Source organism: Alosa pseudoharengus, unplaced genomic scaffold (assembly GCF_046254945.1).
Source record: "Alosa pseudoharengus isolate Yale_2024_CS ecotype anadromous, Long Island Sound unplaced genomic scaffold, YU_APseudo_1.1 YU_APseudo_1.1_scf_14, whole genome shotgun sequence".
NCBI classification, from domain to species: Eukaryota; Metazoa; Chordata; class Actinopteri; order Clupeiformes; family Clupeidae; genus Alosa; species Alosa pseudoharengus.
The window spans coordinates 26434066-26455636 of record NW_027468609.1 but is presented as its reverse complement, the minus strand read 5'-3'; the positions used below and the strand labels follow the sequence as shown (position 1 = coordinate 26455636).

Genomic DNA, 21571 nt, shown 5'->3' with positions numbered 1-21571 from the left:
AAAACACAGCCACCTACTAAACACAGGCAAATCCTTACCTTGACTGCATATAATGTGACAGACAAAGGAAAGCTAGGCTCCATATGATGTGACAGACGAAAGATATTTTCAAAGCTAATCTCCAACACAGTCTGGCAGTAGGTCATGTTTATAAAGCTGGTGTCCATAGTTACTGGCTAAGGAATTACTGTCAGTCATATCAGTGAGGAAGACACAAAGACACACTCACACAGACAAACACTCACACACACACACACACACAGGGTAGGAGCTTTCTGCCGCATAGCACAGGGTCTGAGTGTGAGCGGAGAAGCACCCGACTTACAGCGCTTACGCAATGGAAACTCGGCAGGCCTGGGCCCTCACCACAGAAGGCACACTCAAAGGCTGATGTCATCACCACCACCACCGCCGCTGCCGACACTGCTGCTGATGCTGCCGCCATCTTCAGGTTTAATTGGAGTTTCCTGCCCCTGCCAGTCCGGAATGCGCCGGGCCGCCCCGGCAAGCGAGCCTCGGAGCAGAGGCAGCTGGCATGCAGGAACACCGGGCGCACCACTCAGCCTTTCTTGGGCTGTGTGTGTGTGTGTGTGTGTGTGTGTGTGTGTGTGTGTGTGTGTGTGTGTGGCAGGGGCCGAGGCGATAAACAACAAAAAGGGAGCCAGTGTTGACAAGTCACTCCAACCCGGAACGGCCAAGCGCTGGCCACTGACTGGCCTTATAAATGCACTTCCAGCCTCAGTGTTTTGCTAGGGAGAGCGGAGGGAAAAACCAGTCCCAAATCCAGGAAAACGTTTTCAGTATTTTTCAGATTCTCAAAAATCCATCATGCAAAAGTACATCATTATTCCTTTCCTGTGTTTGCTCAAGTGTACAGCATTATATCCCTGGTGGTGGAAAGTTGCAATAAGTCCTCTCCATTTTTTCAAACCAAATGTGCTTCTCTGTGTAGGCCTACAGTGCTATTTCTTCCTAGAAGCGCTATATCGGATGCATGACAGTTTATTAATGGTGTCTGTAATACAATAATAAGAATGCATTCCATTCATGGCATCTACTCCCAAAAAAGGGTCGAAAAATACGACGGACCAAAACCTGAGAGCGGCATTTTTCTTCTCTGGCCAGCTCCTATCCCCCTTCCACAATCTCTCAACCCGCCCCAACCTCACCACCCTCCCGTCTCACTATCGAGCTTGAGCTAGTGAAATAAAATACATCTCCAGCCGTTTCTGGCCTACAAGCTCCTCCAAACAGCGTGTGATTTATGAATCCTCCGAGCACTTATCCATCATCATCAATACTGGTCAGGGGCCAGAAGGACCGCTGCGCTACCTGTCGGAACCGTGGACGCCGTATCGGATATCAAGGCAGGAGGCGGCTGACTGATTTCGGCGCGCTCTCCCGAGGGGGGATCCGTATAGCGAAATCTCTGCTTCCTCTTGAGCTGGTGCCACCCTTCATGACGGGCCAAGCAACACTCAGCTGTAAAAATGAGTGCGTGTTGAAGCACTCAGGAGATGTGGACGATCGAGTGGGGAGTGTTGGACTTGGCCCCTATTCTTTTGCTGGGAAAGGATGTCTAACTTGACTTAACTTGATGAGTATTAAGTCCGGTAGTAACCTTACTTCAACCGTGCAATGGCTATGGGCCCTTTTTGCCTTCACGCAGAGTTACATGACATACTGTGTCATTGTTATGTACAAATCGCAAGTAACAACAAACCCTGACAAGATTGTTTCTGGCATAATGCAGTTAAATCAACCATAAGCCATATGCTTATACACATTCTGAGATCATAATCTCCATGCTCAGAACAAGTGATCTCAATCGTCGAGTTAACGTCATGCCGCTCCCAATCGGAGCCGAGCTTGGTGTTGGCCTCGCTTTTTTAAACATGTCTGTGCTTTTTTTTAACCATTCGTTTTAAAACAAACAGACACAAAGATTGCAGTCCTTCAGAAAAACTGTTACTTGCTTACTTTATTCCCTGCACGGCACTCTCATGGCCAACAAAAACAATTCTCTGTGGCCTGGCATTCCATTTTCAGGCACTAGTATTAACCAGGCCCCATATGAAGAAAGTGGTAGGTTTTCCTGAAATTATGACTTGATTTATGTACACACATGAGCATGCAAGGCAAGCAACATGCCCCCCCCACCCCCCGGCTCTGGAACAGCATTTAAGCCGCCCAACTCAATCTGCAATCTCCAGAGCAGCCCCAGTTCCGATATGGCTTGACGTTTGACCAATGGAGCAGAACTTTCTGAAATGATCATTATGTTATTAGGCCGTTAATACCAACAAACCAGACCAGAACAGCTCTGTCTGGTTGCCACTCAATGGCATTCTCCGGAAACATATTCTTGGCTTTATGTTTTAAAGCTCTTGCAGCAGCATTCCACCAAGAACAAAGACAATTGTAACTCTAACAATATGTCCACATTGTCCAATGATAAGGGAAGTCTCTCCAGAATATATATTATGTCCATTAATGTGATTTATACAATTCTATTGGTTGTCAGGTTTCTATCATTTTAAATTCGCTCTCTGAAGTTCACCTGATATTGTTCTTCATGTCGCTGTGTCTTAGCATACAGTGTGGACATTGCCATTCTAATTACATAAAGTGATACTTAAAACTATAGTTTTTACCATTACAGTTCTTGGTGTAGGTCGGCCTTCGTACAGTCGAGATTCCATTTTTACCAAGCACATACATTTCCATACACTCAGTGCTTAACAATTTGGGCCTGTAACATTGCACCGTTTAGGGTTCTGCCGCAGTGCCCTCGGGGCACTAAATTGTGCAGGAAAGAGGATGCAGGGGAGTTGAGAGTCCTATCAGGACGAATGCTTTATTCTGGCATAATTACTTCCTCGGTTTGCAATCAGAGACCCAGTCAAGCGTGGGGGTGGGGTGGGCTAGGAAGAAGGCAAGGGTTTGAAGGGTAGGAGTTTTTTTAGAAGGAAATTTTGGGCAGCAATCCCAAGGTAGCCAGACAGCAAAGGTCCATTCCAAAAAGTGGTTCTCTTGAAAAGATGTGAAGTCAAGGACATCTGGGGGGGGGGGGGGTGGTTCGATTAAGATAAAAAACCTACTCTGCAACTCTTCATAAGTTTCTGAAGTGCAATCTGAAATGAATGTTGAAACACTCCTGGCGATGCCTTTCAACAGATGTTTCCAGTGTGCTTGTGTGGCGCTGACCGGTAGTGTCAGCATTTCAGCACCACTTTGGGAAAAGCTAAACTCCGCATCACCGCTTGGCCACTTGTCTTTTTGAGGTTATGCCCAGCAAATAAGAACTTGTGAACAGAGAAAACCATCGCTGAGACAGTGTTTCCCACAGAACTTAATTCTATTTGTGGTGGTAGGTTTGCAGAATTAACTTGAATGCAACAGTTTTTAACAAATTAGCGCAGCGTGTTTATGATGTTAACCAGATATTAACACAATGTAGTACAACCTGGAAAATCATTGTGTGGTGGTCAAAGTTGATATTGTGGTGGGCCGCCACAAATAAGTCAATGTATGGGAAACACTGTGAGAGCTAGGAGTGCCTCGTTCTCTCTCGTTTTCCTTCTCTCTCGTCCTCCCCCTCTCATCATCCCCCTCTCTCTCAACAAGCCTCCACCCACAGAAAACCTAGCCCTGTATTTGGTTTTTTTTTCGTCTTCTGAAGGGGACTTGGATCCTCAGCTCACCTTAGCTTTATGGCTTGGCTTCATTCCACCACTTGTAACACAACCATCATTTCATGTTTTTTACACCGAATCTGCTATATTTCTGCTTTATAAGCGGCCTCCTGACTTCTCAGTAATCCTAAGTGTGAACCCTGAAGCACTGTTGACAATGGCTCACATGCATCAACGTCTGAGGTGAAGATGGGCCAACCCTAAAAAAATGCACCAGAGCCTCCCAGAGGATTCCATCCAGTGGATTCCATTCAGGAAGTCTGAATGGTTGCCACGGCAGTACAGGCTAGGGCTTATGGGGAGACTATAATTCAACTTCAGCAAGGTAAAAATAGAAAGGTTATGATGGCTCATTATCTCCTCCCCCCTGATGCTCAGCTGTTCCAGCAGGCTTGTTGGAAGAAATGCATATCAACATGTAAATGAACACTTAATGGCAGCAGGGGGGCGAGTAGAGACTTGTGGTCTTTACCTTCAGACGTCGGTAGACCTCCACTCTGGGCCTCTGCCACAGGCTCAATCTCCCCAGATTCAGATAGGGTCACGTCTGCAGCTGGATGGAAAACAGAGAAGGCAGGAAAAGAGGGAGAGAGGGAGGGAGAGAGAGAGAAATAACAGTTAGGGAGTTTTAAACTGACACAACCTTGGACTCAAGCTCATAGAGCAGACTAGTGCTGAAATACTGCAATCGGATAATGGAGTAGAGATGGGGATTTTTACTCAATCCACCAACCACACTTCACAGGTACATATTACACACATATATGTCAGGTTCATATAATTTTTTTCTAAGATGGCTCTGATTAATGATTTTAAACAGAGCACAATGGAATTCAACTTTGATTTCTAACGTCGGGAGGGAAAAATATTTTACAGTGCCAAAGATAAGACAGTCATACTGGAAAATAACATCAATAACACTTGAGATGCTTCCCTGAATTTACCTCCATATCTTCTTGAAATCTCAGATTCTGCTCCTCAGTAATAAAGTCATTAGTTGTAACTTTGATGTTGATGATGATGACTTTATTGATGTTTAAGTACTGCAGTACAGACGGATGTAATTACAAGTATACTGCTCAGTGCTCACAAACTACCCCAGCACAAAGTGTGATTTAGTCATTTCAGGTCATCACCCTACAACACATTGCTGATAACAGTACCATTCTTTCCAGCTAGAGATTATTTGAAGCCATTCACACAGTGTAGCAGGTCTGACAGAATTTATTTTAATTCTGCCTGCAATTGATATTCATAATTACAATCAGACTCTGTCTTCTTCCCAATCCTGATGAATAAATAACTTCATGAGTAGCGACCACAGAGACCCCAGATCAGTTAGGAGTGAGGAAGTGCAGACCCGCCTGTCCCTCTGTTTATGAGACGGCTCTCGGCTCTGCACATCTGGCTCGACTGAGGTCAGCCTCTATAGTAAGACTGCATCCCATCAGCGCGGGCCCGCCCGGCCAGCCCGAGGTGAAATTCGCCTACGGGCCCAACCATTAGCGCATTAATGAGCAGGCTGTGATGATTATGATGACTGCCCAGCTATGTCCAGTCTAATTCTCACCACCCAGGCGCTATGGCGGACGTGCAACACAACCGGCTGGGAAGTGTGTGTGTGTGTGTGTGTGTGTGTGTGGGGGGGGGGGGGGGTTGGCAGTTGAACAAACATGCACAACAAAAAACGACGGTGACCCCAGTGTGTCTCTGCCATGTTTAGTTTACACATTTAGTCCACCTCTAGGGGGGTTTGCTTCTGCTCTGGCGACACATACGTAAGCTTTTTAGTTAATGAAAAATAAACACTTCCCCGGTGAAAGTCCCCATGTGTGGGGTGCTGTGTGCTTTGCTTTTGGACTGGACTTTTATGATGGCCAGTTTCCACACAACCTCAACGGCTCACCCACTCTGCCAAAGGGGAGGCCAGTCTGAATAGTAAAGCTGTGACTCTCTCTCGCACACTCACACACACAAACACACACAAACACACACAGCATAATGACTGTTCATTTATTTCCAATAAATCTTGCTATGTTGAATTTGCCTGTGGTCAACTAAAAATAAACTGAACTAATAGGCATATCATGTAAGCTTGAGCTTCATAGCGCTCAGTACAGTAAAAGTCATTTAGTATCCAGCTGATATGTTACCAGTTGAACCAGTTAACACACCTCGTACTATTTTCATTTAATGCAACACACACTGTCCCAATGAATACATGTTTTGTTTTTTGTTTTTGTGTGTGTGTGTGTGTGTGTGCGTGGAGGGGGGGGGGGGGGTTGGTGCCGTCATGAACAATAAGTTCCGGCCTACGAAAAAGTTCCGAGTGACGTAATAATGACATTTAATTCACAAAAGGATATGGAGGACAGGAAGTGGAAGAAAGAGATGGGAGTAGGATCGGGAAGTGACCGCGGGTCGGATTCGAACCAAGGACCCCGTGGGCAAAATATGGTCTGGATATGGTCTGGATTCTACAGCTTGCACCACAGCAACAAATGTATATGATGTCAAAGTCTTCCGAATTAGGGTAATACGTCTTCCTTGACCAACCAGCCAGAGAAAAGCAGTTATTTCAGCTCATCAGTGTTAACATGCAAAGCTAATCGAATGACCAGGCGTATTATTGCTGGGTGTCACTGACTTCCTGGTGAGTCATCTTAAATGACCACTATCAGCGCCCTATCCAGGGGGATGTGTGCTTTGGGATGTGCCTTATCCATGCGCTGAGGACCAGGACAGATAAGTTATGGCCCCTCACAGGGCCACAGGGCCAAGAACAACAGCGAGAGTGCTGTTCCCATGTCAAATTATCATTCCGTTGTTTAGGTAATACAGTTGGGATTTGTTTTACAACGTGGACACACTCCCTTCCCTCTTCCTTGAGTGCCTTTCCGTCAGGGAAAAACTTTGCAAGATAATTTCTCAACTGTACGAGAGAGTGAGAGAGAGGGGGGGGGAGAGAGAGAGCGAGAGAGAGGGAGATAGAGAGAGAGAGAGAGAGGCGCTTGGGTAAAATCACACGTAATTTACAGCCTTTTTTCCCCTCCAACACATGCACAGACTCTCCAAACATGCAACAACATCCCGTTCCTGGAAAACGCTTGGGGCATTGATTGAGAGGCATATGAAAGCTGACCTTGGCAACTAGAAGGAAAAAAGGTCTTGAGGGAAAGATGGAGGGGAGAGATGAATGGGCGATGTTGCGATTTGGCAACCGGCCAAAATGATTAGCGTTCACACCGACGGACAAATGGAGACAAAAGTATTATTGTCTGCGAGTTGAGCCCGGCCCACACCCGGCTCGTCAGGCTGTCACTAAGTTTATGTGCTGGCTCAGATCTGCCAGCCACTTTGCACACTTTACACAACCACTCCTCGGCGTCTGTTTTCCTTGGATACATTACATTGTGTGTCAATAAAAATGACACGCGCCCCTGAACAGAGAGGGCCTCTAGATGCATGCTAGTCAAGGCATGCGAAAATGCCGTGCACGATCACAGAGTGAGAAAACGATAACTTTGTGCAGCACCCGTGTGTACTTTCCATTAGGCGGGTCAACATTTGCGGACATATTAATGCATCTCACCTGTGTGAAAAGCCGGGTTTCACAGGATGTCCCATGCAATCCACAACTCGCACACTGTCCCCCCACTTTCCATTTAACACACCACACACACACACACACACACACACACACACACACACACATCTCAACCAACCTCACCCTACTTTCTCCTCCGCGCCCCTCCAGGGCCTTGGGGGTACCCTGGGCTGAGGAGCCTGTAGTGGGGCTGAAGGAGGTGTGGGTGGGGGGCGTGGGGTGGAGGGGCCCAACAAAGGCTCCAGTGTGGAGCCAGGGGGCCCCGGAGTGGCTGATCTGATTATTTTGGCTCGGCCAGCCAGCGGGTTCGGGTGTATGCGCGCACTCGCACCCCCCCCCGCGCCACTGAATCGCGCCCTTTCACAGGAGGATTCTCCCCTTTCAGCCAGCTCCTCTCCTGGCAACGGCCCGGCCGAGTCGGCCCACTCTCTGCTCCGCCACAGCCGCCTCATAAAGGGAGAGGGAGAGGGGACAACGCACAACGCAGGCCTGGGGAGAGAGGTGAGGCAAGGAGGGGAGACACGAGAGTGCTGTGGGCACCCTGAGAGATATGGAGGTGGGGGGTGGGACAGATATTAAGGGCTAAGGGTTGGTGGGGGCGGGGGGCAGGGCTGGCACGTCCGAAAATGTAGAAGCTTGTTAACACTCCCGAGGCCACCCTCTGGAGGGTCATTCATACGGGACCATTTGCCAGAGCCATAAAAGAAAACGCCACGAAATAAAACGGCTTCAGTTTCTCGGCGCAGCTCGGACCAGTGGGCGACTGAAAAATATACGAACAGCCTGAGTTCCCCGGAGCCTACCTCTCAGACACACACATACACACTCATACATTTAAATGTGGCTGTTTTATGCCTTTAATGGCAGCATTATAGCGTAAAGCTACTTTGTTATGTTTTGGACGCCACCGTTACACCATTGCATCAGTCCGCCTTGGCTACGGAATGAGCTCATCTGGTGCACTGTGAATTCTGAGCCTGATTATAAGCGAACTAAGCACTAAGCGGTCATCGAAGGGGACCTCGATGGCCAAGTAAAAAAAGAAAAAGAAAAAAAAGGAAACTTGTAAAAGCACTTAGGACCTCCCGTGAACTTGCAGATATGCGTAAAACGAGGTGACAAGCATGAAGAGCTGCGTCTGGCGGTGCCTGAAGGCTGGTGGCGTGGTGACCTGGATAGCCTGGGAAGAAAAGTCTTGGGAACCGCCGCGACAGGAAAAAAAACACAGTGACCCTCTTTACCCCCCTCTCTGCACTCAAGCAGTGAAACAAAAAATAAACGCTGCATTAGCCTACCATATTTTAACCCCTTCAGGGGCATTTGTGGGCAAACATGAACTTGAAATTTGGTGGCACTTAGACCGGAGTTAGACATCAGGGTGAGAGCCACTCACTCCCCCCCAAACACTTGATTTACGTTCACGTTCAAGCCAAACTTATTACTCTGGCCTGCACATATCATATGGGGACCACTAAAAAAAGCCCTATATGAATGAGGCTCTCTGCACAAATATGCCTGCTCCAGTGATACTGTGGCTGTGCGCATCATTTCGTGTTTGAATTACACACTACATTTCCCATGAAGAAGCCATAAAACTACAGTAGGTGAAGTAATTTCCTGATGCTTCCTGTAGCTTCTGCATGGGACACTAGGATGTCTCTGCATGCTTGGTATTAATTACAGGATATTGACATGGACTGCATGGATGAGACCCTACGTATGTGCATACATATATCCCACCAGTGCAAAGCCAATCTGGTACCGAAATTATTCCTATGAATTCTGCTGTTTCACAGCATGCATTCTGCTGCATCCCTATTTGGTATTTATTTATTTGATATTTACTACAAGGTGAGTCGTTGGGGTTGGTATTGTTGGATTCTGTAACTAATTTCCATGACAAACGCAATATCATATACATATCACTGAAATATATAACAGCCTTTAAAAAGGCACTACCGATTAGTCTTAAAACTTGACGGGCAAATCACTCTCCTAGTAAAGAGCATAGCTGAGGACTGAACTGTGAGTCACCTGGCAAGCACATCTGCAATCTCGAACAACAATGTTTGTTAAATCGCAAAATACCTAGATGTAATAGTCCATGTGCTTGAATTGGATTCAAATTCGTCATACAGCAATTGCTTTAAATTGCGCATTGCATAGTGTGGTAATTTGGAATAGCTTGAGCAAATCAAATTGTGGTGGGAAAATAGTTACTGGGGCAAAAGTCAATGCCCTTTGAGCATGCTTGACAAAGGAATATGATTAATGAAGAACTAAATTATATAAATGCGTTCTTGAGCCTTTTTCTGTTTAAATTCACAGGGGTGACAGCAAAGGCAAACCAATTTAAACAAACAGGGAGTATTGCACCCAGGGCTCTGGACCAGGGCAACCAATACAAAGAAATGCATCTAGTCAGCAATTACGATTAATGGTCGGGACCATCTTCTTGGCAAGAAAAAGAAACTGAGAAAACTGTGGCTGTGTGTGTGTGTGGCTGATGATCAAGAGAGGGTGTATCAGACAAACTTTCTGAACATCTTTCTACTGGATCCCAGCTTTGTGGAGGTCTAATCCTCTTGCCAGAGTTAGAAGCATGGCAAAGCAACTGAAGTGACTTCTGACAAACCTGCACTTGTGGAATTCCTCATTGTTTCCCAATACATGCCTGCTACAAATTACAGCCATGTTTTATGGCATGTATCAATAACAAATTAGGCATTTACTCAAAGAGTGACTTGTGCTTTAAAAAGAATCATTCAATCAAAGCATGTCAACGAAAGATACGCGTGTGTGTATTTGTGCAGACTGGATGTCAGATGACGCAATTGTAAAGCTGAACCACTTCCTCCCTGTATTAAGTCTGTCTGTAAACATGGTTTGCCTATAGTGGTTCTTCCCACATCCATTACTGCTTCTCTGTTGATGCACACCTGGAAGTGATGTTGGGTGAGGAGGAGGAGGGGGGGTGTAACCCATCTTTTTGCTTTGCCTGTGTCTTGCATGAATGGAAGCCCTCCACATGTAACATGTCGTAGCTGCCCCGGCTAAAAATACTGCGGGGCGATGTTTGATTCCCCGGCGTTTCGTCGTGTATCTCTGCGCCAAGAGTAATTACATGGGAGTGAGCGAGCTCGCCATCCTCAGATCTTCCACACAAATTATGGGATAATAACAGCTCTCTCCACAGACATAAACTCCACTCCGACGAACTCACAACGGTTCCGTGTTTATCGTCAGGAATTCTGGTAGTCATAACATGGTCGCTAAATATAAAAGTGCAACAGGTCATTATAGGCAAACAGAGGGAACATGTAATGGGAAGGGGGGTATTAGCCACCCCCAACTCCATTGTTGGGTGTCGAACAACATACGCCGGCTAACCCCCCGACCTGTGCCATGTTATTAGGGCGGCAGCGTGCTATGACAGCTGGTCTTATGGATTCAGCCTCCCGCTGCAGGCCTGGTGTCATAAATCAGATCGGGTATCTGCCAGAGGGAACCAAAGGCAAAACATGGGCAAATAATCCCCATCCCAACCTGGTCATTTGGGGTTTTCAGAACTCGGGGAGCTGGAGGTGTAGAACGCAATGTGACTGAAAATGGCCAAGCCGATCACCAGAAAACATCCCTGAATAAGAGCTAGAGCTACACAACTCGAAACCGAGCAGCAAGATAAAGGGCCCGCGAAATAAAGGCAGACTTTAAGCCGGTTGAGTAATTAAATCAATTTATATGATTGTGCTGTGAATAATGGCCTTTTACCATAACCATGTGCGGCGCAAGTAAAAAATTACTTGGCCACCGTCCAAAAGACAACACAATTAGGCTACAGGCTCATAATTTGACATTTTATTATGAACGCTAATCCACAAAACTTCATTTAAAAGGAACTTAACATAAGACTCCTGTCTGGTTGCTACTGGATTTTTTTTTTTTAAGTAAGTCTGATTGATTTCAGGGCTCATAAGTCATCTGTTAGTTAATTAGTTCCTTTACCATTAAAGCACCTGAAACCACAGCCGGTGCAGCAGGAAATGCTCATTTGTAAGGGCCCGGGGCAGGCACATTTGATGTGTAGCCCAGAACACATCTATTCATAAAGCATCAAGTGGCAAGGAGGAAATAGAGAGGGGAGGAGGAGAAGAGAGAATTTGGAGCCTGTTCAGATCGGACCACTCTGGAACACACCTGGCCGCGGATCCACGCCATGTCCAGGCCTGATCTCGATCCACTATCTGGGTGCTGTCTGCAACCAAACTTCTGTGTTCACTTCACACCCGCTTTCACTGACAACTTTTCAGAACTTTTCCATGAATTTTCAGAACTGTGTTCATTATTCTGCTGATTGAGCTTAATTATTTAATGAAATCTATGGAATGCAATAATGTCATTGAAATTACTGAATTTCATGAGTTTTTGCAGACCTGTAAAATGGGACTTGACTTTTTGCAGGCCTGGAAAACTTTTCCAAGATGTCCACTGTGGGAACTCAAGACACTTTCTTCCAGATAGGATCTTGCTCAGGAAAAGACCTGGCCCAGATCTGCCCCACCCATCCAATCCCAACATGGCCACCATCAGGGTGAGCTCCCTTAGACCTTGCTCTCTCTCTCTCTCTCTCTCTCTCTCTCTCTCTCTGTCTGTCTCTCGCTCACTCCCTCTCTCTCTGTCTCTCACTCACCCTCTCTCTCGCTCGCTCGCTCTCGTCTGTGGCCTAATAACAGCTCCACAGTCCTAGCGGTAGCGCTGAGCTTGCCTTGGACACAGTTCCTCCTGCTCGGCTGGAAGATGTCCCGACCATTTCCTCCTCCTTGCCGAGGGCCCAGACAGGCCAGCCATAGCCTGGAGGGAAGCTCAAGTTCACACGGCTAGCATCACACAGGCAGCATGTTTTTCAAAGGCCCGAATCAAAGGGGGACAGGAATGGGCCCATTACACGGCAGTAACATCTCCATAAACTGCTAAATTGGTGGAGAAATTCAACCTTGGTGGGTTTTGTGTTGTGGATTTACAGTCAAATGGAATTTTCTTTTCATTAATAGAAGACGTAGGCCTCTGGTTTGATGATACGTAAGTGCGGAGGCATGTATGAGAAATGTTAAATGTTTTATTTATCCATGTCTAAGTAACACAGACACATGGACAAATTTTAAAAAAGAGTGACTATACTTTCAACTGACCAAAAAAAGTCTCAGTAAAGGAAGAAACATTCAACACAGTCACAGCTTGTTTTTATGTTCGGGATATATACAGAGCTTACCATGATTTGCTAAGATGAAAGTCGTTCTCACAAATCATACACCCTGATTTATATTAACCTCCCGCAGTCTGTCAGCGAACAAGGTGAACAAACAAGATTAATGCTCTGGGCAAACAGTTTAGGGTGCGATTAGACAAAATTAGAGCCCACACGTTCCTCCTCACCAGGCTGCAAGTTTGAACATTTTTTCCCCACAACAAACAATTCAGTCAAGATCAATTCGTAAGTCACCATGATTTCATCTCCCCTGGCTTGTCTGAGGGGAGGGGTAGAGAAAGCAACCAGCCTGTGCCAGTAAAAACATTAAGGACATGAGTTATCTCACTGGCTGAGTGTAGATCAAAGGGGGCAGCTCTACCCAGAGACTCTCCAAGCTAACACTCCCTTTGGGCATGTAAGGTTGGGGTGGTGTCTAAACACACACACAGACACACACACACAGCGTATGGTAGCTACATCCACCCAAGAAATCTTAGGTTGGGGTGGTGTCTAAACACACACACACACACACACACACAGCGCATGGTAGCTACATCCACCCAAGAACTCTTAGCCAGGCAATGGGGTCATTGGGTTTTCTAATTATCCATGGTCATCATGGGGAGTAGAACTGGAGTTCTGTTCTGTGCGGAACGTTCTCCACTCGGGTAAAATCCATATAGAAAGACAGCCGTGAAAATCTTGAATATCCTTCTTTCCCGTGGTCGTTCTGACTCATCTGGTGACCTAGGAAAACACATTTATGGCACTCACCCCATTAAAAAAACACTAAAAGTAAAACAATGTAGGGAAAAGAGGACAATAAAAAAAAGCTCTCCTATGGAATACTCTATGTCAACTACGACTAACCACTAAATGCATTCATCCACGCACATCCCCAGTCCTGCACAGACAATCTCTAATTTCATATACACAGGGACATCCATGAGAATGAGGAGTGCCATAAGGTATATATAGTGCTTTCATGTGGCTAGGCGCAGTTCTGCTTGGCAGCCCATATAAGGTCACACTGGAAGCCATGAAACAAAACCAGAAGGAACTCTCCAACCTTTTCGCTCCGAGATCCCCGAGCGCCACCACCACAGCAGCAGCACCACCCAGCTGCCGCCTCCTCCACCAGGAGTGGCCTGACATGCACTCGGACCTACATCCGTCAGTGTTGTTCTTTTGCGTCTCCTTTTATTTGCGGTTGCCTAAGCAACAAAGTCTATGGTGTGGAGGTGCTAAGCTCCTAATGCTTGTGAGCTTTAACACTTTCTCCCCTGAGGGAGGTGAAAGGGATGGCTGTGTGGGCTTGGTCCACTTCCATCCTTACAAGACCACAAGCTGCCCGCTTCGGGCTACCAGATGTGCGATGGGCCCGGTTTGCCGTGCAATGTTAGCCAGTGCACTCACACTATAACCTGAGGCTGCTAGGTGGGAGAATAATAGACTATACACAGGAAGTCAGGTTTTTAAGATGTCAGAAGCTTTAGTCTTGGATTAAAGTGGCTTTCGTGGAACTGGAAAGGGTTAAGGTTATTAAGGCGGACAGCAGAAGGGGATGGTTTGTAAACCACAACTTTCCTCTTCGGAAAATTCTGGATAAATAAACATGAACGAGAACCATAGGAATGATCCCTGTACGTGTATACGAGAGAGAGTGCGAAAGAGAGGGAGAGAGAGAGAGAGAGAGAGAGAGAGAGAGAGAGAGAGAGAGAGAGAGAGAGAGAGTACAGTACAAGAATGGGAGAACGAAAGACTCTTTATGTGTGTGCACAGTGCAGCATTGCCTTTTCCAAACCCTCCCCCCTCTTTGATGTAGTAAATCTGTGTAATTTAAGAAATATTTGGTTTCAAAGGGTCAGTTACAATATGCAGCCAGGAGCCGTCTCCCATTTCAGATTTGAGGAGCCAAGCAACAGGCCCTGAGCATTCAAGTAGCTGCTGAGTTACGACACACCACTGAGAATACTGCTGAAGCAACGGAGAGAGTAAAAATAGTGTATCTTTCTACCATCTAAGGCTTAAGGGGAAAATAATTTCAAATGTGGACCTTCCCTTTGATTTATCTCAGATAGCAACTTGCTGTGGGCCGGATTAGGGTCGAATCAGGGCCGGAACCGGCCCAACATCTGTGGCCATCCAGAAACCCACAACTCCAGTCGGTAGCCTCAGCAGGAAGGAAAGAATTTGTCTTCTGAAAGGCTCCTCCACCACCAAAATCCCCCTGTGCCATGTCAAATCATTTTTCATTTTGCTTTGTCAACAAGAAAGCCTTTCATGATGAAAAGACTCAAGAGCAACTACCTCTTACAAATAAGAGGGCCGTGGAGTAGGAACCCAACGTTTGAACAGTGAAGGTTTGCAGGGCCACATATTACCGTGACGCCCCATCCCTGCACTCCACTGATTCCAGATGCGCTCATGCAAAAACTCTTGTGTCAACTACTTTACCGCTCTTTCTCCCGTAAGAGCATGATGACAGGAGTCATCCATGAGGACGCGGGTAGACAAACAGCAGACAGCAAGCATCTGAAGATCATGGATGACTCTGGGCTTAAAAGCACAGGACATTTGGTCGATGTGTTTTCACAGGTTGTTTGAGAAAACAAATCAACTCTGCTTGCTTAGGGAGCTGCCAGAATTTCGCCTTATGGTTTCGTGGCTGGGCCTGTTTTGGGTTTCAGCTACAAGTGGCTGGTCATGTTATACAAAAAGCCAAATGACCTAATCATTTCAAATCATACCATAATCAGCAGTAATATGTGTAAGACCGATTTATTATTTAAAGTGCTCAAATATGTTCTCTTGTCAGGAATGCTTGCAAGGTTAGAATAAAAAATGCACAGTAGAGTTTTTGCAGCTTGCTAACCAGACAAGAGATCATGCAAGTTCAGGTCTAGGTCAAAACATTATTATTTGGTTGTAATGTTAAAGACCCCAGAGGCTGTCTGTTTGTCTAGATGTTTTCTCCACAGACATAACCCCAAAGCCTTTAACGGACACTTGATGTGCTCTACTAAATCCCCAGCAGCTTGACACTGCTGACTCTCAGGTCAGCCACTGGGCCTTGTAAGGAGTGAGGCAGCACTCCTATGCCCAAGGGGATTCTGGGATTCGGAGTCTGAGCAACCAGCTGAACATAGTCCAACCCCCCCCCCCCCGTTCTAAACCTGAATCAGCCACTTGTCTTAGTAGAGAGACAGGAAGCCTCAAAGCTGCAGTGAGGGGACTTTCACTGAAGTCAGTTAAGACAAGCAAGCCTCGCTCTGTTGGCAAGAAGGGGGCAGAGGCCTCCTTGAGTCCCTGGCTCTCCTCCAGCAGGCCTTAAAGTAGTCCTTAACTCCAAATTCGTGGTTGTCGACTGATATTAGATTCTCCTATAAAGCTGGCCTCATGGAGTCCCAAGTCTGAAAGTGAAAAGACTGGAAGTTGGACTTAATGGTCATATCAGTGACTCAGAACTATGCCTGCTGTGTGTCTGAAAAGGCCACAATAACAGGGTTAAGAGGCGACGTCTGCCTAGTGACTTGCAGTCAAACATGTGGCAACATTTAACGTGACGTTCTAAAGTGCAACAGAAGAATTGTCCTTTTTAGAAAAATTTCCCTTTTTGTTTAAAAACTACTGATTCACCCGGAGATGACATTGACGGCTAAATTGCTCTTGGATGTTCTGCCTCGGAAAACATCCAAAGCAACTGTTATCCTGCGTCTCAGTTTTCATGGAGCTGGGTAGACCAACGGCGAATCTGATCAGCCAGGATGGAGGTGGTGGGGGGAGTTGCAGGGGGGTGTAGATGGAGCAGAAACGTGGAAAGGCGAACACTGTCTTGTTCCTTCAGTGCAGCTGCGAACTACTACCGACTAGTCTCAAAGGGCACCGACTTCTTGGACCTCGCTTCCTCTGCGTTTTTAATGCTCCTGCTGGACGTCTGACAAAACACACATTAACCAAAATGTCAGCGTGCTACGAGACTCTTCTGACTGGGCCCAACATCGAGCAGCGAGGGACCCGGTAATTTATGGCCGTTGACACTCGCATAACCTAAACTTTCCACCCGAGAGAACAGGCATGGCATAGCAGTCGATGGCCACACTCCTGCCTCCTTGAGTAATGTGATGTTTGCAATAGCGCTTGAAACGGGCCTGCAGGCGACCGCTTTCACTGCGCGGCTGGCAGAGGTTGTCTTAAAAGGTATTCAACTGTGAGACTAACCAGGCCATGTGTTTTAAGCATGTATTTGTCAGGCACAGATATATTAATCCAGAGCGAGCATTTTGCTTCAGATATTGACCCCATTACGGAAAATGATTTGGTGGTCTTATTTTTTGAGCACATGCCTCGTATATATGTGGTTACTGCTCCCATTACCAAGGTCTCCATATATATAGAGAACACATACTGTCAGCAGAAAAGTAAAATGGTGGGAAATGAAAACAGACTTACTCCTTTTCCAAGAGAAGGTGGTATTTAATAGTATTGAAAAAAGATGACCGTCACCCGTTTAGTACAATTTCTGGACAAATGAATAAGCTGTACAGATTCTCCCGGCATGGACAGACCTTAAGCAAGTCTGGCCCCTTAAGTAGCTAGTAGTAGATTCCAGTTTTCATCACCTGTTGGTTGTGGAAGGTAGAGTATTGCCCTTAAGCTACAAAACCACTAAAGGAAGAATTTGAAATGAAAAGAAAGACAGGTACTTAAAACCCTCTAGACATATGGGTCAGATTTGTCAGAGCCCAAAATACCTATCAAAGAAAAACAAAAAATATGACTCACTGAACATGAGCTCTAGAGAAGAAGCTGTGCCACACTCAGCTTTCAGTCAAAAAGCAGTATGTGCCCAGGAGAACACCAGTTAAAAGACAGCAATTTCATTTGTCTGTTATATGTGTGTCTTTTTTACATTGTTCTTCACTAGATAAATACATTTCATTAAGCTTGTTACAAAGAAAACAGAATTGTCACAGACTCTGTATCTCTGAAGTGCTCTAAAGAAACAGCACACACACTACCACAAACAAACCAATCACACTAGACAAATTGTCAACCATCTTGCATCAACGGCGCCATTATCATCCAACTCTTTCAAATCAAAGTGATGCTCCTGAAGCCAGAACAGTAAGAGGCCTAAACCCTAACCATCCAAACACATTGGGAGTGAGGCCTGCTGACTCTGCTGCTGAGTGAGGGACCATAACTCTTTCATGTTCCCTTTATGGACTGTGCACTTCCCTCTCCAGGGATCCCCCCTTCCATCTGCTCCCGACCAATAGGACGCCTCGTAAATCACCAGACAGACGCCCTGATGACGTACAGCTGGAGCGGAGAGCACAGCGGAGAGTGGGAGAGGGGACACGAGTGACGCTAATGTGTGTGTGTGTGTGTGTGTGTGTGTGTGTGTGTGTGTGTGTGTGTGTTTTGTGTCGTTTTTTCTGCAATTGGTTCACTGGGGCCAGCCAGTTTGACTAAAACAGTTTGGCTATTGTTGCTCTAAGTGAAACCACTGGAGATAGCGAGTGCATGATGCTAAGTTTGGATGGCCTATGAGTGTTTAATTCTATACAGAGGGCCAGTAACTCACATTCTAGTTATGTGCGTCAACAGCACCCACACATGATAACCGCATTCTATTAGCAAATTCACTTTTCTCATTTAACTCAACAACTGACAGCAATCAGGCAAATGGAATCTTCAAGGCGGGACGACCAGGTGGATGTGGAATGAGACACTCTGGGAGACATAGACTGATGCCTTGATATCTTTGAGGAGGCCATTTTTTTCTATCCATGACATAAAGGAAAGAAATCTCTCTACCCAGCCAAAAAAGGTTTAGTCATCTTAAGAGGAAAAATGTCACAATAACCTCAAATTGTCTACCACAGGATTAGGATATCAGAGGAGTTGCAAAAATGGCTCAGTGTCTGTGCTGAAGGTCATTACAAAGCAAGTTACTTCAAAAACAGCACAAAAAAACTCCCTGTGTGGGAAACAGTAATACCAAATGTTTCAGCCAATTTCGATTTACTTAAGCACATCACCGATGGGGGTTGCAACACCCTCCACAGCAATGGTGGTGCTTAAGCAGTGCATTTTTTTCTTGTAGCTGTGAGCGTTTAAGATAAGTTGCGTAACTTGCCGATTTTACCTCCCTCTCCCTCTTTTCTACTTCTTTTCTTTTCTCTTCTTTTCCCTGCACTCTTTTCTTTGAGGCACTTTCCTCTTTTAGTCTTCTTGGAAGGGCAGCAGGGGGTTTGCACAAGCACTAAAAGCTAATGGGAGTGTGGTGTCATGGCCAGGAAGCTGCGGAGTCATTTGCCTCAGACAGTGTCGGCCGAGCCCTGAGGGGGGGCGCGGCAGCCGGCCTTTTAGGGCCCCCGGAATGACAACAGCCCCACTGTACAGCTGAGAGCCATGCCATTGGACGGCGGAGAAGAACGAGGGCCTGACCTGGTAATCCAGGTGGACAAAAAGGCCATTCTTCTTTCACTGTTTTCCCTTATACCTGTTAGCAAAGCTATACCACCATCAACCCCCCCCCCTCTCAAGATAAAGCTAGAGGCACTGTGGTTCAAGGGACTGGAGGAGTGTGTGTGTGTGTGTGTGTGTGTGTGTGTGTGTGTGAGAGAGAGAAAGAGAGAGAGAGAAAGAGCGAGATAGGAGTAAGAATCATCAATGGTCACATAAATCAATTTAACTCCCATTGTGTAGTCACAATTCAGAAAGGCTATTCCATGATATACTGTAGCTTGTTGACACTCTTTTGTATCTGGGGAGGTCTATTGACTTTTAAACTTGTTTAAAAAGCTTAAACATTTCAGAAAGCAATTAACATAAGTCATTGAATCAAAGAGATTCTCAGTGTTATTTATTGCAAGTCCTTTATCATAATGAACATTTCATGGAACAATACTAAAGATGCCAATGAGATGGATAAGAAATGCATTCTGGCGACCATAAAAAGGAAAAGAGCACAAATAACTTGGCAGTTAATCCAAACATGAAAAGCCAGCGATACTGATAATATTCTCAAATTCTGTTCCAGTATTCTATGCCATGCCTTTTGGTTACAAGATAAAATTAGCAAAAGCAATCAAACAGATAAAGGCTTTTTACCAGATGTCATGTTTTATGTTGAACTGCTGAATTAAAAGATAGATAAGGGGATTGGGGAAAACCAAAAACAACGGACATGAAGAACACAGCCGTGAGCCGTCTCACTAATATTAGACGCAGATCTGTGCAATGGCTAATGTAAAAACAGGCTCTCGCACATTTGGCAAGCTAAACAGAAAAAATCTGTTGATATAAGGACCTCACACTATCCAGGTCGTCCATTACATGCAAACCCTGTGCACTACAGGTCACTGGGAAATGAATTGGGACTAAACAAACTCTTACCCCAACAGTCCAGGTCCTGCACTTCATATATGTTAGCAGACCTAAGGGAGCAGACTTCTCTCTGCAGTAGGAAATGAGGGGTAGGCCTGAGTTGTATATGTTTCCAGAGGGGGTGGGGGTAGGGGAAGGAGGGAAAGAGACTTGTAGCTTCCATAAACCACCAACTGAGCAATGGCGCAGGGTTTTTCACAGCTCGAGTGCCTAGTCAGGTTTCTGGAGCTCTGATCCAGGGGCAAGTGCGGGTCACAGTTGTATGGCCCTTTTAATTTTTCTTGTTTGGAGGTATTTCTTTGTGGTGCTCAAGACGTTGGCAGATAGACATGGAAATTATAAAAAATAAAAAAAATTAAAATACCCCTTGCTTTTGTGCACAGTTTGCCCTCTCTGAGCCTTACCCAAAGTGGTTCTGTCTTCCAAGTTGTTCCACAACACGTACTTCGGTTCAGTGTGCATTTGCGCACTGGGGACGTGTTTTGCTGGAGAGTGCAGAGGGTTAGGAGAATACCAGAGATGCTCTTCCAAAAATCACAGCTTATTTACATCTGCAGATACTCATTTCTCCATATCCAAAGATGTGGTAACTGTTTGGGACCCATTATTAGACGTAATGCTTAGGAGACTCTCCCAAATGACCCTTTAATGGAGTAATGTGGCTGGACCAAGGATACTTTCTGGACGGCTGGAAGTTAAACAGTCCTTATTAAACAATATAACTGTGAGGACATGGGGGACCATGATATTCAGCCATGGTGCTAAACATAAGGTTAGCAAATAACTAAATAAATACAAGGGTCCAACTCATGTTGCACAATAAACAGACCCAAAATGTGAGAAAAAGCTTCGCCAAGGAGGTAGCAACAGCATACATACTTCAACACATGTATACAAATTGGCTGTTCTTGGCATGTCGTGGTATTCCATATGGAGTACAGCCCTAGAAAATGCCAAAATAACAGTTTGAGATGGTGTAAACCAAAATCAACATGGGTAAAACCATCCGTAAACAGACCTCAAGTACCACAACATTCAAGCAAACAGGAAGACAGCAAAACACGATCACTGTGACCACAGGCCGGCAAAGCAGCCGAGACAGACAAGTCTACCATCAACAGTAACCGGAGAGTACAGTTGGAGGCCTCGGTGGAAATCATAAAAATAAAACACACACACAAAAAAAGGCTTGGTTCGGTGACGAAGCCAGTTCTCGGTCCACAGGGAGCCCACTTCTCTCCGCTGTACAGGCAGTCTCCCGTCGCCCTGCTGTGTGTCTCATATAAATGTCAATAAAAGAGCAACAACATCTAGTTTTGTTAGGCCCCATGCTGAAGGGAAAGGGACAACACACAGCACAAGGTTTTTGTGTTATTGGTACTTCAGTGTTTCTTTTTCACCATTCCTGTTTGGGGACTGGCACCACATAATGCTACTCTTCATCTCTCTGAAGCAAAGGTTTAAATCAAGAATCATGAGCCTTCATACCATTGCACAGAGTGCAGTGAAGCAATGAAGCCCATCACAGCATTGACTAATATGCAAGGCTCACAAAACCTTGTGTACAGTCCAAAAGTAACAAGAAGAACAACCGACGGATCCTTGAAAAATAACAACTATCAG

General features: G+C 45.7%; 1 protein-coding gene across 1 annotated transcript in view; it reads right to left on the bottom strand.

Annotated features, from left to right (window-relative positions):
* The window catches only part of ror2 (receptor tyrosine kinase-like orphan receptor 2), a 71045-nt gene that overhangs the window by 23340 nt on the left and 26134 nt on the right, over window positions 1–21571 (bottom strand). The window contains exon 2 of the mRNA XM_076284383.1: window positions 4168–4248. Within this exon, the coding sequence (XP_076140498.1) occupies window positions 4168–4248 (81 nt within the window). The remainder of the gene's footprint in view (window positions 1–4167; window positions 4249–21571) is intronic.